General features: G+C 25.1%; 3 protein-coding genes across 3 annotated transcripts; 1 reads left to right on the top strand and 2 right to left on the bottom strand.

Moving 5' to 3' along the window:
• Nucleotides 1–261: 261 nt before the first annotated feature.
• Nucleotides 262–803, bottom strand: OCT59_003679 (uncharacterized protein; the record flags this gene model as incomplete). The annotated part of the gene is made up of 3 exons (XM_025325054.2): nucleotides 262–274; nucleotides 352–406; nucleotides 488–803. The coding sequence occupies 3 exons, from the start codon at nucleotides 801–803 to the stop codon at nucleotides 262–264; spliced, it is 384 nt and encodes a 127-aa protein (XP_025183104.2).
• An 11,164-nt stretch (nucleotides 804–11,967) lies between these two features.
• OCT59_003678 (uncharacterized protein) lies at nucleotides 11,968–12,277 on the top strand (the record flags this gene model as incomplete). Its single annotated transcript, XM_066147804.1, has 2 exons — nucleotides 11,968–11,978; nucleotides 12,046–12,277. The coding sequence occupies 2 exons, from the start codon at nucleotides 11,968–11,970 to the stop codon at nucleotides 12,275–12,277; spliced, it is 243 nt and encodes an 80-aa protein (XP_065996473.1).
• A 1,970-nt stretch (nucleotides 12,278–14,247) lies between these two features.
• Nucleotides 14,248–15,125, bottom strand: OCT59_003677 (uncharacterized protein; the record flags this gene model as incomplete). The annotated part of the gene is made up of 8 exons (XM_066147803.1): nucleotides 14,248–14,258; nucleotides 14,323–14,394; nucleotides 14,460–14,522; nucleotides 14,582–14,638; nucleotides 14,718–14,765; nucleotides 14,832–14,873; nucleotides 14,952–14,963; nucleotides 15,041–15,125. The coding sequence occupies 8 exons, from the start codon at nucleotides 15,123–15,125 to the stop codon at nucleotides 14,248–14,250; spliced, it is 390 nt and encodes a 129-aa protein (XP_065996472.1).
• Between the last annotated feature and the right edge of the window lie 3,310 nt (nucleotides 15,126–18,435).

Genomic DNA, 18,435 nt, shown 5'->3' with positions numbered 1-18,435 from the left:
GGAGGCTTTTCTATGTGTACTTAAAAAAAAGTTCTTTCTATCATATAACGAATATTTAGCCTTTATGAAAAATCTCAAGTCTATAGTTGGTTTAAACTAATTTTAATACGTTTTCCTAATTAAATATTTTGAATTTGATTAAAACAATATTAACATAAAAAATAAAATAAAATAAACATTATCAAGCCAACTATGATTGTCTTGGGTTTCAAAATTTAATTCTTTATCGTTTCGCTTTTTTGAATTTTTAATTGTTGAATTTTATGATGATGAACTAAATTTACAAATTAATATCAATCAATTAGTACATGTGATAGTTTAGTAATCATTTAAAAAATATAATTTCAAAACCTTTTAATGTCTATATCAAACTCTTTTTCTTTAGTAACATAATTATAATTGCGATCTAAAGAAAATAACATGCATTTTAAAGATTACTGCATATAATATTTTTAATTACGGCCAATTTTTTTATAGTCAGTGATACCTTGTTTTATATTGTCAAATGAAATCGTTGAATATAAATTTGTGGATAATTTAGAAATTAAAGCACTTAACGGTCTACTTATATAAATTGCCTCCGAGTGACATTTTTCAGCAAATTCAGGGCCAATCTTCTTTGATTCTAACAGTTTCCTTCTTTTTTTCTCAGATTGTTTAAATTTTGCTATGCATTTATCTTCATGGGACCAATTTTTAAGAATTAAAGTAGTAAATATTATAAGAGGTCTTTTTTTCGGATCAGGATCCAACAACTTTATAATATTCTGGAGTATCTTCTGTAATTTTGGGACGTTCTCCATCAAGAATTTTATAAAATCAACATTAGCAAAAGGTTTATTTACAACTTGTTGTAAGTTTTCACATGATCATGCCAAGACTATAAATATAAGCTTCTTTAGAAACTGCAGATCCTTTAAATATTTCTGTGCAATATAAGGTATAACGCCATATATTTCATTATTTGATGATTTAGTTATAGAATGTGATAATCCTAGATTCCCAATTTTATATTGAACCATATTACATAAGTAATATATTTCCGCTATGAAAATCTCGATGTATGAATTTGCGATAATGAATATATTCAAATAAAAAAATAAGTTAATTACTAACTTTTATTATAATAGAACAAATACATAACGGATAATGATGATGCAATTAATTAATATTTGCTTACTTATTTAGTTAGTTAAGACGCATATGATTAACATTATTTAAGTATTTGGCGTAATTAATGAAAATGAAACCCAAATTAAGAAAGGAAACGAATAAATCATGAAGGAAATTATTACTTGAACAGGATAGAAATAAAATAAAATAATGCATGAATAATTGGGCATGCAAAATAGTGTTTCAGGCGAAACCTAAATTTAATATCTGGCAAACTTTCAGTTGCGAAACTAAATGTGCAAAATTCCGAAACTACCGAAACTACTAAGCGTGGCGAAATTTCCAAAACCTGGCTAAACTTAAAAAAAGTAACGTTAAATTTTTAATTGGCTATAAAATATAAATCGTATGGTTCCAAGATCTCCAGTAATTATTATTTTTTTTTTTTGAATAGTATATTGGCGTATATCAAATAATTGTAGTCAACAACTGGATTTTGGATGAAAATTACAGCTGATATCGAGTTTCTCGTAAAAATGATGGTGTCTCGTATATTATGAAACCGACTGTAAAAAACATGCATGTGATAACTCAAGTTTCGAGCACTTCGCCAGTTTAGGAATAGCCGAAACTGAAACTCAAAATGTGCAAAACGTTTCACCAATCGCAAAACAGTTTCGCCCGAAACATTACGTAGAATAAAACTCAAAATTTGCTAAAGTAACATATATAATTTAATGTTAAGAATATAGCATTCCATATTATGATCGTCAATATGGCAAAAAATATACGTAGTCCCAATTTTTTTTATATTATACCTTTATGTACTGTGAATAAGTTTAATATTTGTGATATTAAAGTAAATTGAATTAATAGAAACATATTCTAATATACTTATAATAGATATTTAAATTTATTTATTTCATTCATTTAATTTTAATCAGTCACAATTTGAATTTAATGGATAGATAAGCTTTTATGTTAATAAAGAAAGGATACTATTATTTAAACTTACAAGTTACAATTATTTTTTTAAACTTCAAATAAACTTTAAGAAAAATTCGCATTTATAATTAATAATTTTAATCAGGATTTATTAATTAAAAGGTCATGACATGTATTTTATATTCTACGTGTAAAAATTAATATGACGACAAAGTGTTATGAATGTATATATAGTTAATAGCGAAAATATCAGAAAAATCGGAAATCTTCATAATTCCTTGTCATGAATCAATTGAATCATGTATACCTAATAGTGTAACCATGTAATTTATTTATGTACTAATCTTTTCGAATATACTTCACAAGAGCACAAGAGATTCTTAATGATTATTTACGTTTGTGAAGATGAAGTTGAAATTCGTGCACATTCACTTGCTTATTTATATATTAGGTCTCAATACTTTTGTGCGACATTCTCTAATGAATGAGCGAATAAATAGATGGAAATTTATACCAATATATTTCTCCTCAAATATTAAAAGTATTTATGTTTGTTTATAAAATTAAAAGGTCCGGAAACTAATAACGGTAGATGAACTTAATGTTCAACCATTAATTCAATATATTCAGGTACATCTATATGAAGAAGTTTATGGAATTATTCCTTCTATTCTTCTATTCAGAAAAATGTTTAGAAATGGAATAAAGAAGAAATCATAATTATGAAAAGAACTATTTCCTGGAGATATGATTGATAATTTACTTGTATTTCATATGAATTCATATAAGAAATTAAATATTGATATACCTTTTAGATATCCAAAATATAATTCAATTATCATTAATAACTCTTTTATCAAGCTGGATTGAAAAGGCTCCTTATAATGAATGCGCAATATTCTTTATGATTTCTGTGCTAGCAGAGATGGTAATACACCTGCAGACTTTTGTGCTAAATGTGATATTAAAGGAGCTACTATATTATAATAAAAATTCCACATTCGGAACAAATATTAGGAGGACAATCCAACTATGTGGGATTCAAGCAATACATGAAAATCTACAAGAAATAGTTTTTTATTTTCATTTAGGGATAGAAATAACTTTCGAACCGCAAAAGTAGATCATATCAATGAAGATTATCATAATAGACTATATATTTTTGGACCAGGATTTGGATATGTTTGTTATTTATTTCAAGGTAATGATGTTGTCTGGAAAAGTTATGGTTCATACTCTTATCTTAATTTTGATGCACCATAAAATATTAAGTTTGGTGTTTGTGATACTTTATATTTAGAAGATTATGAAGTTTTCCAAATTATTAAAAAATATACAATTTAGTAATTAAAATTTTAAACAATTATAGGATATGGATATTAAATAATATTTATTATATTAATAAAAGAGATAATATTATCAATCCAGGAACTATTTTACAGTATATTGATTAAATATAGGGTATTGAATAAAGTTGTTAAAGTGGTAGCCCATAAATTATTAAATTCGTAGTTCTTTATTGAATTGATTGAAATTATATAATATAAGTTTAAACTTTAAAACAATACTATTAAAGTTGTATCAACAATTTTTACATTAAAGGAATTCATTATACCTCTATAAAAAATAAAAATATAATAAAAATAACTCTTCAGCGTCTTCCTGCCTTAAATGTGTTAACTAAAACCACGATGTTTTTCGTAAGTATTGTTAGAAGGAGGATCATGTTATCATTTTGCCGATAACTCGGCAAGATTCTCGGCAAAAACTTTGCCGAAATTTGCCGTAGTCTAATCTCATTATTCAAATTATATATGTAAATATTAACTGGATGATCATTTACAAACGTGATTTCATTGATCAAACAATTTGTTGATTGTACATCATTGAAAGATCGCTGTGGTGTAACTGATACAACATATATAAACATGCATTAATTGTGTAAATATCAATATTGCCACATATTCTTTAATCCGTGCGAAACAACGGTTACCAATATATATAAGTTAATTCAAACTTTGTTAAAAAATGCCTTTCGAATGCCCTCAAGATGTTGCCAATGATTATGAGAGTTTACTTACTAATACTAATATAGTAGAATATGATGTTATTATCTATGCTGGTAATAACAATAGAGAAATTTATGCGCACTCACTCGTATTACGCACTAGGTCTCAATATTTTCGTACAGAATTTTCTAATGGATCGTTTGATAGGAGGAATGGAAAATTTATTTTTAATTTACCTAATATTACCTCTCAATTATTTAATATGATTTTAAGGTATATTAAAAATTACTTGTACATGAATATCATACAATTTTAAAAAATGCTAATAATTTTCTTGTTAAAATTTCAGATTTATTTATTGCGGAAAGATTAATTTGGATCAATTAGATGAATCTGATGTTTTAAATCTTTTGATGGCAGCGGATGAGATTAATATTCAAAGATTAATCGACTATATCCAGGGATATCTGATTGAAAATAGAGGTTATTATTTACAACAAAATTTTATTGAAATTCTTGAGAAGATTTATCAAAATAATGCTTTTATAGATTTACAAAATATTTGTATCAGAAAAATTTGTGTAAATCCTGAAAGATTACTTAATTCAAATGATTTTACCAGTTTAAATGCATCTTTATTGGAGTTAATATTTAACAGAGACGATTTACCGCTCGATGAAATTGTTGTCTGGGATAATTTAATTAGGTGGTGTTTGGCTCAACATCCTAGCATTCCACAAGATCCTACACAATGGAATAATGACGAAATCACAAATATGGAGAGAACTATTCATAGATTTGTTCCATTGGTAAGATTTTGTCATATTTCTCCAGAAAATTTTGCTACTAGAGTATACCCATTTAGAGAAATAATGCCAAATAATTTAGTTAATAGTATGGTTCAATTTCACATGACTCAAAATCAGCAATTTAATAATGATAGACGACCTCCTAGGAAACTTGCAAATAATTCTGTCATAGTAGAGCTTCAACATTTTGCCATTTTCTCTAGTTGGATTGAAATGAACGATGCTTCTTATTATAATGAAAGAAATATTCCTTATAAATTTAATTTACTTTATCGTTCTAATAGGGATGGCAATACACCTGATGCCTTTCATGATAAGTGTGATAATAAAGGAGCTACTATTGTTATATTAAAAATTCCAAATTCGGAACAAATACTAGGAGGTTATAATCCGCTTCAATGGGATTCAAGTAATACAGAGAAGCATACAAGAGAGAGTTTTTTGTTTTCATTTAAAAATAGAAATAACCTTAACAGTGCAACAGTAGGTCGTAATAACGCAAATGATTCTTTTATACAATGTTATCAAATTTATGGGCCAGCATTTGGCAGTAGTGGTAGGTTTGACCTATTTCAAGATAGTGATGGAGATTGGAAAAGCTATCTTACACACCCTTATTCTAATATTAATATACCAAAAGGTTATGGATCATATTATAATATTTTTAATGTAGAGAATTATGAAGTTTTTCAGGTTGTTAGAATTTAAAGAATAGGCAATCATGTAGTTATAAACTTTCTAAAAAATTTTGGGAACGTTAAATTTGTTGATACCATTCATCACAAATTTTCAGGGTATTCAATATTGCACAAATAGTTAAATTTCTCGAAATTTATGCAATATAACTAACAATATTATATGTATAATTCTTTGTACAAATTTATATAAAAATTAACAAATTTTTTTACAATATATTGTATGGAAAATACATTATATATATTAAATAGGCAACTAATGTGCATTTTCAGGGTGTGCAAATCAGTTTTTTCATGCACAAAATATTGCATATTTTTTACATATAAAAAAATTTCCTGATGTTATTAAAATTTTATTTTGATTTGTACCTGTAAATTTATTAATTAATTCAATCGTAAATATGTTTATATTTTTATAATTGTTTGATAAAAAGAATATATACAGTAAGGAATTATAAGATACTTCGATGGTATAGAGTGGCGTCACAGATGTTTTTTCATTATTTAATGCTAACTTTTAAATTTTATTAAATAGGTTTAAATATTTTTGGAAATTGACCTATCTAAAGTATATAAAATTATAAGAATAATGTTGATTTACAAAATAATTTCTGTAGAATTTTAAGTAATAAAAATCACAGCATACTAAAAAGGTTATATAAAAATACTTCTATAAAGGGATAAATCAATAAACAAATATACAGGACGAGTTGGATGAATACAATCGTCAATAATGATTTTATAATATTCGACACGTTAAATTTTTAGATACTGACAAACATCCATAATTTGAACTGCATGCTTATATAAGAATGATCAATAAGTAAATGTTTAGAGAATACATCGCTTGCATTGCTTAATTTAATTTTACGAAAAATTAATTATTATAATTGCTATTATAATTTTGAAATTTTGTAACTTTAGGTAGTAAATCAAAGGGCATGTGTTTGACCCGGACTTGAAAATATCTCCTGAATTAAAATAGTAAAATCATTTATATTACTTTTTCATCACAATGAACGGAGGATTTTTTAGTAGTAGGCAAAATCGTATTTGTCACTCTAATATGTCACGCTACTGGTGATGGGCAAAACTCTTTTTTATTGAGTCGCAAAACTTTTAGGTTCAACTAAAGGTGTGATTCTCGTGCATTTTCATTTATATTTAATTATTAGATTAAAATTATATAATTTTATAAAGCATTTGATTGGTCTTGATTTTTTTTGGTTTAAGTAAAAATCAACAATAATTTCGATATGACAAAAGTACTGCACGTGGCAAAAATCTATGAAATTATCAATGATTTACTTGGAGTATATCTTTACTGAGTCCGGTTCGATGATCTTTCTGAGTCCAGTTATGTTAATTTTTAGCGTAGTCATGTGAATTGTGATGCAGATATTTAAACTTTAATTGGACTTTGCTACCATCGGACTGAGTTAACTTTTCTGAGTCCTGTGATTTTGATCGTTCGGACCGAACTAGGTTACTAAATTTATATGACCATCTACATTTTATTTTTTAATAATTAGTTGTAGATTTAAATAAATATTTTATACAATAAAATGCAAAAATTAAAAGTAACAATGTTTGAATCTTAATTTTATTGAAACAAGAGGGTCCTAGCAATTTATACGAATACATTTTACATTAGCTTATTGCAAAATCTGCTACAACCATTATCCCATTAAATATTTAATTTAGTAAAAATAATTTTTTTTAACTCTCATTATAAAGCGAATAGCAAAAAAAAAAAATCGTGTAGATCAAGCTTTATAATCGATCGGACCCAACCGATGATCGGACCCAAATTCACATAACCGTGTTAAAAATTGACATGACTGGACTCAGAAGGATCATCGGACCGGACACCGTAAGGCATAACCTATTTGAGGAATTACTTGTGAAGTTATAAATTATTCGAATCCTGATAAGCATGATCGACAAACAAGTTACTTAAAAACTCGTGATTTTATTTATTAAAGGATCAACATTTCATCAAAATTCGTAATTTCATATGATTGTACACCATGCAATGCTATAATGACTAAAAAATGTGGTGTAACTGACACAAATATATAAATGTTAATTTGTGTAAATACTAAGTATCCATATCATTCTTTATCCCGTACGAAACAATTTAGTTCAAACTTTTGTTAAAAAATGCCTTTCGAATGTCCTCAAGATGTTGCCAATGATTATGAGAGTTTACTTACTAATACTAATATAGTAGATTATGATGTTATTATTTATGCTGGTAATAAAAATGGAGAAATTTATGCACACTCATTTGTATTACGTACAAGGTCTCAATATTTTCGTACAGAATTCTCTAATGGATCGTTTGATAGTAGGAATGGAAAAATTATTTTTAATTTACCTAATATTACCCCTCAATTATTTAATATGATTTTAAGGTATAGTAAAAATTACTTGTACATGGATATCATACAATTTTAAAAAATGCTAATAATTTTCTTGTTAAAATTTCAGATTTATTTATTGCGGAAAGATTGATTTGGATCAATTAGCTGGATCTGATATTTTAAATCTTTTGATAGCAGTAAATGAGATTAATATTCAAAGATTAATCGACTATATTCAGGAATATATGATTAAAAATAAAGATAATTATGTACAACAAAATTCTATTGAAATTCTTGAAAAGATTCATCAAAATAATGCTTTTGTAGTTTTACAGAATATTTGCATCAAGAAAATTTGTGAAGATACTCAAATATTACTTAGTAAATTCAACAGTTTAAGTGCATCTTTATTGGAGTTAATATTAAACAGGGACGATTTACCGCTAGATGAAATTGTTATATGGGATAATTTAATTAGGTGGGCTCAACATGATCTTAATATTTCACAAGTTCCCGATCCCGCACAATGGAAAAATGATAAAAAAACAAATATGGAAAATATGGAGAGAACTATTCATAGATTTATTCCATTGATAAGATTTTGTCATATTTCTCCAGAAAATTTTACTAATAATGTATATCCATTTAGAGAAATAATGCCAAATAATTTAGTTAATAGTTTGGTTCAATTTAACATGACTAGAAATCAGCAATTCAATAATGATAGGCGACCTCCTAGAAGTAACATTGATTCTGTTATAATTGACCAAAATCACATTGCAGTTTTTGCAAATTGGATTTATAGGAAAGATAAATTCTATGGATACATTCCTTATAGGTTTAATCTTTTATATAGAGCCAGCAGGGATAGTAATACAGCTGCAGTATTTCATAATAAATGTGATAATAAAGGTGCTACTTTAGTTATAGTAAAAATCGCAAATTCAAATCAAATAGTTGGAGGATATAGTCCACTAAGTTGGGATATAAGTGGTGCAAGAAAGTTCACTAACGATAGCTTTGTATTTTCATTTGCAAATAGAGATGATCTTCAAAATGCAAGGGTGGGTTATTGTAACAGTGATAGTCATTCTATATATTGTTGTTCATTAAATGGCCCAGTATTTGGACGTGGTAGTGATCTAGGTTATTATAATGGTGTCTGGTATTGCCACGAAAACTTTTCTTATCCTGACGTAGGTATACCATTGAAAGTTTTTAATATGGATGATTATGAAGTTTTTCAAGTTGTTAGTAATTAAGTTGGCATAACAACTTTTTTAAATTATTCTTACATAAATCATAAATTTACTGAAGTCAGTTTGATAGTACATATTCATTGAGATTTTAGAGATCTTATTTATTAGAGCTTTTTTTTTCATAAAATATGTTTATGAATATTTTCTATATTACGATATATTATACCGTTCATTTATTATTTATTATACTACTAAGCATATTTAAAACGAATAAACATTACAATAACGTTTAACCCAATGTGTTTTTGTGTTTATGTAAAAGCCTCTTCATCTTATTAAACTAATCTAGTATTTGAGATAAATCAAAAACAATTTATATAAGTCATTGAACGTCATGTAATTAAAATTTATTTCCAAAAATAGTATAAGTGATTTGATCAAATCAATAAAATTAAGTTTTGAGAAATTATTAGGGAGAAAGTACGTTTAAATAAATCAAACTATTTGCAAATATAATCACTGGTTATTGAGTAAATTCACTTTAAAATTTTCCAAATAATTTTGCTCACCACTGTATTTGTAGCACCCATTTACGAATTAAATTCTAAAATTGCTTTACTTTCATTTGTTATTCTTGTAATATATCTGAATATTCTCAAATTCACACCAATGGTTATACATAAAAAAATATTCAACATATAATATTTGCTAATATTTGATTTTCTTATCCTAAAATTGGTATACCAGTAAAGTACTAAGTCTAATAAATTTGATTCTATAATATTTTTAATGCGGAAGATTATGATAAAACAAATAATTACAAAATTCCATATTGAGATACATTTAAAAAAAATTTCCTGCTTTTATTTAAAGATATTTTTATTTTAGATTTTAGTCTTCAATATTTCTTTCTCTTTTTCATCATAACAAACTATCTACAAACGAATCCCACACAAAAGTAATATCTTTTTAATACTTGGAAGAATAAATCTAATTACTGTATTTGAATGATAATTGCGGCAAAATTTATATAAAACTAAGCTTATGGTACTCTTAAATAAAATAGTACACCTTTATAAACGAAGAAAGTTAAAACAATACATTGATTGATATTCCGTAAATCGGGTAGATCTTTCCTTTTTTAGATGCTTTTAAATAATTTCAGTCAAAATTTTATTACCTATTTTAGTAACTGACTGACATTAGAATAATTTCGGCTCTGAAAAACATGCGAACAGTTAATAGTAAAATTTTCTTAGATCACTTGACCTCTACATGGGGCCTGCGTATATACTGCAAAATCTACGTATAAAGCAAAAAAAGATTAGCCGCATCACGTGATATAGGACTAAATTAAATATTTTTAAATAGACGACGGATTATGTATTTAAATAAATAAAATAAAAAAAAATGTCTTACTTGATAAAATATTCGGAATTTACATTTTTGTATAATTGATTATTAAATTTTCAGATAAACAATAAATTAGTGGCTTGTGATACTGTAGGTTGATCAAGCCTGTTTTAATACAAGATTTTTCCACTCCTGATATGGTGTAACCATATGATTTATTTATTTACCTTTTGCATAAAAAAAAATGGTTTCTTATTGTCTTTATTTTCTTTGTTAAAAATGTCTTACGAATATTCTCAAGAGCTTATGAATGATTATGAAAAATTACTTGAAATTGATAAAGGATATGATGTTATTATTTACGCTGGTGAAGATGAAGTTGAAATTCATGCGCACTCACTTATTTTATGTATTAGATCTCAATACTTTTATGCAGCATTCTCTAATAAATGGGCGAATAAAAAAGATGGAAAATTTGTACTTAATAAACCTAATATTTCCCCTCAAATATTAAATATTATTTTAAGGTAATAAAAAATTTAAATTATTTAAAATTTAAATATACAGTATATTATCAAATATATCAATAATTTCATTAATTATTTTAATATATATTTTAGATTTATTTATTGTGGTAAGATCGATTTGACGAAATTACAAGGACAAGAAATTCTAAACCTTTTGATAGCAGTAGATGAACTTAATGTTCAAACATTAATTCAATCTATTCAAGATTATTTAATTAATTACCAATATGACTTTTTACAACAAAATTCTATAGAAATTGTTTTAACTGCTTATCAATATGAGAATTTCACAGATTTATGGAATTATTGTCTTTATAAAATTTGTGAAAAACCAGATGTATTATTTAATTCTGATAAATTTATCAATTTAAAAGTACCTTTATTAGAATCACTTTTAGAACGGGATTATTTCTTTTCCGATGAAGTTGTTATTTGGGATAACTTGATTAAATGGAGTTTTTCTCAACATCCTTCTATTCAAAAAGATATTAAGAAATTGAATAAAGAAGAAATCATGATTATGGAAAGAACTCTTCACAGATTTATTCCTTTGATTAGATTTTATAATATAACTTCGGAAGATTTTTTTTTTAAAGTATATCCTTTTAAAGCATTAGTATCTGAAGATATGATTGATAATTTACTTGCATTTCATATGAATTCAAATAAGAAATTAGATATTGATACACGACCTCTTAGATATCCAAAATATAATTCAATTATCATTAATAGTATTCATTTTACTATTTTATCTAGTTGGATTGAAAAGAAAAATGAACCTCCTTATAATGAATGTAATATTCCTTATAATTTTAATTTACTTTATCGTGCTAGTAGGGATGGTAATACAGCTGCAGCATTTCATACTAAATGTGATAATAAAGGTGCTACTATAGTTGTAGTAAAAGTTCAAAATTCGGAACAAATATTGGGAGGTTATAATCCACTTCAATGGGATTCAAGTAATAAATGGAAGCAAACAAAAGATAGTTTTTTATTTTCATTTAAAAATAGAAATGATCTTAATAGTGGAAAAGTGGGTCATGTTAACGCAGATTATGATTATGCTTTATATTGTTGTCAAAATTATGGACCAGCATTTGGCAGTGGTCATGACTTATTTCAAGATAATGATGGTAACTGGAAAAGTTATAATTCATGTTCTTATCCTAAAATTGATATGCCAAAAAGTTTTAAAATTGGTGGATTAAATTATGATGTTTTTAATGTAGAAGATTATGAGGTTTTTCAAGTTATTTAAAGATAACTATCAATTTAATAACTAAAATATCTAAATTATGTTTAAATTCGTTTATTGATTTGTTTAAATAAATATAGTATCTGAATAAATAAGAATCAATTTTAACTTTCAAGAACTTTTTTGTAACAATCTAACAATACTGTATGTTTTGAAAAACGTCAATAAATTTCTCAATGGAATTAACGTTGCATTGTGTCATTATAAATTCTAAAATTATAAGATAGAAGTCTTGACTGATGTCGGTCACGATCATGATGAGTCATGACCGGTCAACCCTAATTGCAGCTATTCTTTCCGTAGTGTCTTAATGTTTCAAAAAATTAACATAATCACATCATACTCTGATATTTTTATTCGATAAAATTAAAATAATAAAGTATAATGGAGTAATCATTTACACAAAGAAGGATTCTATGAGAAAAGATAAAAATGATGTTTATTGTACATTCTATTTATCATTTAAAATTTTTTGATGGATAAACAGTATAGAGCAAGTGGAGTTCACAAAATATCATTTGTAAGTTAAATTTGATTGTATTATTTATAAACTGTTTATACGGATATTGAAAAATCCTTAATAATATTAATAAGCATAACTAAAAGTGATTTTTATAACTACTTAGTAATGAGTGCGAATGAAGTATATTTTACATAAATTTCTGATCAATTGTTTTAATAAAATCCAAATTGTTAAATTGCTACAAAAGGTTAGAACCGGTTAATCATGAGGTTAAGTTTCAAAAAATGCATTTGCGCAACTCGAAATACAAATCATTATCTTACTCCTTTTTTATGGCTGTATTTTTTAGCAGTATAATATTTCTTTTCCACTAGAGATCGAACAAGTCACATGATGTAGTACGCAGAAATCCTATGATTATGGCTGAGTTTATTACAATATATATGAAATATTTCTTATAAATATATTTTAGTTTTATTAGTTACTTAATTAATTAACCACTTTTAGTATTATTATTACTTTTGACTCATAAGTATTCAATTATAAGTATCAGTTTAATATTTATAACCTTAGGAAATTGCTTTATTAGTTTAGCTAGAGAAGTTTCTTGAAATTTACATAGTTGATGAATCATATAGACACATGGAACTTATACGAAATAGCAATAGAAAGGTTTCTGCAGATAATTGCAATAGAAAAGGGATAACCATATTAGTATAATAGGATAAATTTAATGAGTTCAAACTGTCATGTGTGAAAATGTAAACATACAGTTCACCCTCGCTATAGTGAATTTTTATATAGTGAATAATTTGCTATAGTAAAGAAAAGCTCAGGTACGGATTTTCTATATAAATAATAATTCTTAATACAGTCCACCTTCGCTATAGTGAATCCCTTACTATAGTGAATCTTAACTTTCAGCCCATGAGCTTCACTATAGCGAGGGTGAACTGTATATAGGGCTTTTGAATAAAAGCTGTTAACACCTGAGTAGATCTAACAGAGAGTTTAGATTGTGTTATCCAAAGTATTGTGTTTTTGTATGATTTGTTTGTTAGATTTTTTTTTTGTAGTAAACTTTTCGCGTATTTTACTTGTTTTACTTTTGTATTTGTCATTGTTTGTTTGATAGATTTTTATCTTTAAGAAACTCTTACATTGTTTACCATCATTATTAATTTTCTACTGAGAATTATTAGTGATACTCTTATATCATTTAAATAATGCTTCAGCTAGCCAAACTTTTAGTAAAACATATAAGATTCAAGATAATTTTAAGATTTTATATTACATTATTTCATTTTGACATAACAATCTTAAAAGGTTTAGTTAAAACATATCATTTTATTACATGATAAGAAATATTTGTAATTTAAATAATTTATTTATCTACATTTGTTATTAATTCATATATAACAACTAAATACACTAGTCTTAGCGTTTAAATAATTCTAAAATTGTAAATAATCGATACAATCACATGATAATAATAATAATCGGGAATAATTTAAAACCCGTCTAAAATAATTAAAAATTAGTATTATAAAATGAAATTAATTTATAACAAATTAAATTTAATTACCATCAGGGATTTCAAGTTCATCTTGATCTTCTGAATGAAAATTTGGATTATTAAAAATATCTTCTTCGTCATCTATAAAAATAGTAAGGATATTTAGAAAAATTATTATTAATACAAAATTTATAAATTTTACGTACCATCAACATGTTGATTCTTTACTTTCTGTTTTACAATTTCTTTTTTGTAATTATCTTGTTTATCTAAAAAAATTTACATATAATTAATATTGAAAAATAATATACATATATTAATTACTTACTATCCCCTGATCCTAGACGCAATTTTTCAAATATTCTAGATAATGTTTTGCTATTTTCTATATTATAAAACAAAAAATCAATGTATGATATATTTTGGCGAATTTTAAAAATATTATCTGATATTTAACAATTCACCTTTAAAAATATTAATTGTATTCTGATTTGATTTATTGAAATCATCAACTAGAAAAGAGAATTTTGATTATAAATATAATTATATAATGTTATTATAAATTAAAAAATACTCACTATCCTCAGGAATATTAAAACTATATGGTTTGCTATGGTATGCTTTTAAAAATAAAATGATGTCATTAAAAAAAGGATTTTTAATGAAAAAAGAATCAAATTATTCAAATATATACTAACCTTCTTGCTCTTCTATTATATTTTAATAAAAAATAATGATTAAAAATTAATCTTTATTATAATAAAATCAAGAAGAAAATTAATCATACCTTCAGTTGCATTTCTTGGCTCAGGTAAATTTTCAAATTGATAAATTTTACTTATAGATAAGCTACTACTTGCATAAATACTCATTATATCCAAACTGCTTATTTTATCTAAATTATTTGTTTTAAAGCTATACAAGAATTTCCAAATTATATTCATATCATTATTTGGTACAGTATCTTGGTGATACAATTTATTAATTTCTCTTATTTTATCTCTAATTGTAACAATATCAGGTCTTTTTGTTGGATCAGCATCCCAACATTGTTGCATTAATCCTTTATATTTTAAAGGAGTACCTGATACAACCTTTGGTCTTATACCATTAACAGTATTCATTGCAAGATTATAATTATTTTCATAATTAGCAAAAGGTGGTTGTCCAGAAGAAACTTCCCACATTAGCATTGCAATACTATATATGTCAGATGCTTTAGTATATCCTTTTCCAAAAGTAACTTCTGGTGCTATGTAAGGAAGATTTCCATATATACTTTTTAATGGTTTGTCAACAGGTCCACAAAATCCAAGATCACTAATAAACCAATAATTAGTATATTGATTATATAAAATATTTCCAGAATGTAAATCTCTATGAATTGCATTTTCATAGTGAATTGTCTCAAGTGCATTAATTATGTCAACAATAATTTTAATCCTTTCTTTCCATGTGAGTTTATTATGATTTTCTTGTAAATATTCCCTTAAATTTGAATCTAATTTTTTCATTACAAGTATATAATTTCCATTTGATGGATCTTGAGTTAGACCATAACAACGTACTATACCAATATATTTGTTACTTATAATTAGGTGGGATTTGGCCTACAAAAGATTTTATAGTATTATAATTTAGATATTTTTGATTTAAAAATATTTCTTCAATTACATACCTCATCAAACCAGCTTCTATTAGCACTTTCCAGATTTTTTAATTTTTTAAGAATGACTTTACCAGTTCCATATCTTTTTAATTGTTTTTCTATAGAATCCCATTCATAATATTCTCCACCAATCCAATCTGCTGTATAAATTTTGGAACATCCACCTTCAGTCATATATTTTATATTTTGTAAATTATTATATGGAATCCATTCAATTACAAATTTAGGAGAAAGTGATTCTATTTGACATTTTTGTATTAAATCATCAATATCATTATTTTCAGATTTCCAATTTGAAAATTTTGCTTTTAAATAATCTCTAATACAATATTCACAATATAATGTTGCTAAACATTCTTTTTGACAATTTTCACAAGTTCTTCTTTTCCCATTATTAAAAAGAATTTTATTATAATCATAATTTTCATTTAAAATTTTTATTACTTTTGACTTTTCATCTTTTGTAAGAGATATATCAGTAAGGATAGTTTGTATTCTAAATTCGTGTCGTTTATCTATATTATCATGAATATTATAATCTATTAATGCATATGCTCTATTACATGCAGCAAAAACAAAATCATCTCGAATGGTTGACATAATAACGAAAATTTAATTTTAAAAATTGTTAAGAAGACACCGTTTTTTAACTCCGGAGTTTGTTTCACAAAATACAAATAATCCTTAATTTGGTAATTTGGTTACACTTTCATAGTGGCTGAAATTGTAATACTAAAAAAATTTGTCTGACGTGAATAGTTGCCTACGCCTGATCTATTTATGGTCATTCTGATCGACCAATCCAATTCATGGAATTTTAATCAGAATTTTTTTAAATATTTTTTTTCATTCTATTTTTTTTTTTTTGAAAAAAAAAAAATTATTTACTTTTTCTTTTTTTTGGTTTGATTTTTTTTACAAACCGAAATTTTTTTTATCTTTTTTCTTTTTCGGTAAATTTTTTTTTTATTCTTCACTATTTAGGTAATCAGATTGATGCTGCGGGACGGTAGGCGCCTTTTTTTCATTTTTTTATTTATTTTTTTTACCCATATTTTTTTCAGATCGATGCTGTGCGTGGGTTATGATAAGTGCCTTTTTTCCGTTTCTTTTTTTCTTATTTACCAACTCTGTTTTTTAGGTTTGTATCGGGATCATCGCTGAAATAAATATATATTTTTGTTTGGATAAATACGTTTTATTAATTTTTTAATTATAATAAATATAAACTGTATCCCAAATATGGTATTACTAAATCTCAAAATGACGAAATCTTTATTTGAATGTTCTTTTTTATTATTAAAAAAAAATTTATATGATATATTAATGTTACCGCCGTTCTTCTTTATTGTAAAAATAAAAATACAATTTTTTTATAAATATAATGTGTAAATATTGTTAATGCTAAAATCCACGTGACAGCTGTATGTTACTTTACCAAGAACTACTACATATCAGTGTATCAAGGTACTCATAATATGTAAAGAAATCTTTCAAATATTAACCAATTTTTATCCACTCATCTACATTATAATCCAAATTATAAATAAATAATAACCCATGTAATATCTGATATACCCAAATATAGATTAGAAATTTTGTTATCATGTTGATTTAACTCATTAATCCTGTTGTTTTTACATTTTAGTCATCTCTATCTATTGTTACCGAATGTAGCCGTAATTCTGAATTTTCGTAATACATATCGTATGATGAACATCTTTAGAAAATTTAGAGAAAAAAAAACTACAAAAAAAAACTGGAATAAAAACATTTCTAGCATATTTCAATATACAATGCTCATTCGTTTGCAGATAAATAAGTACTTTATTGTCAGAATAAAAATTGGAAACGGTTGTAAATTATAAATTTACAAAATTTTTTTTTTAAAAAAAAAATACTTTTTAAAATATTAAATTAACCATTTTTTATAATCAAATTCACTGGTTTTACTAACTCTCAACGATTTTCTATTCCTAATATAGGAAACATTTATAATTTTTTTTATCTATTATTATCTAATTAGTCAGTTCGTTAAAGTGAACATGAGAACATGATATTTAAAATTGTAAGAAAGAATCCATTTAATAAATTTTGTAATATTATAATCGTATTATATTCCCGTTATTATAAAGTTATATAAAAAGGTCTTTGTAGAAATATATTATATTAGCTAAATTTATTTTTATTGGTAAATTTATGTCACATTCTCTATTATACGTAACATTAACGAATATAGACATAATGTTATTTGAGTTTAATAATTTGTATTTAATCCAACTTGTTTTAATACGACCATGCACTGCAAATTTTAGAATTTAGAATAATATGAGAGAAAGGAATGATTAATAATAAAAAATACAGTAATAACGCCAATAATTAATTATATTTCTTACGTTACAGTACTATTGAATATTATAGACCAAATAAATTTTACTGGCAATTAAAAATGTAATTTTGAATATAAAAATTTTATTGTATATTATTATGGTATGTTTATAAAATCTTGGATA

This window comes from Rhizophagus irregularis, chromosome 12, assembly GCF_026210795.1.
Source record: "Rhizophagus irregularis chromosome 12, complete sequence".
Lineage (NCBI taxonomy): Eukaryota > Fungi > Glomeromycota > Glomeromycetes > Glomerales > Glomeraceae > Rhizophagus > Rhizophagus irregularis.
The sequence above is the reverse complement of the archived record's forward strand: the minus strand, read 5'-3'. Positions and strand labels throughout refer to the sequence as shown.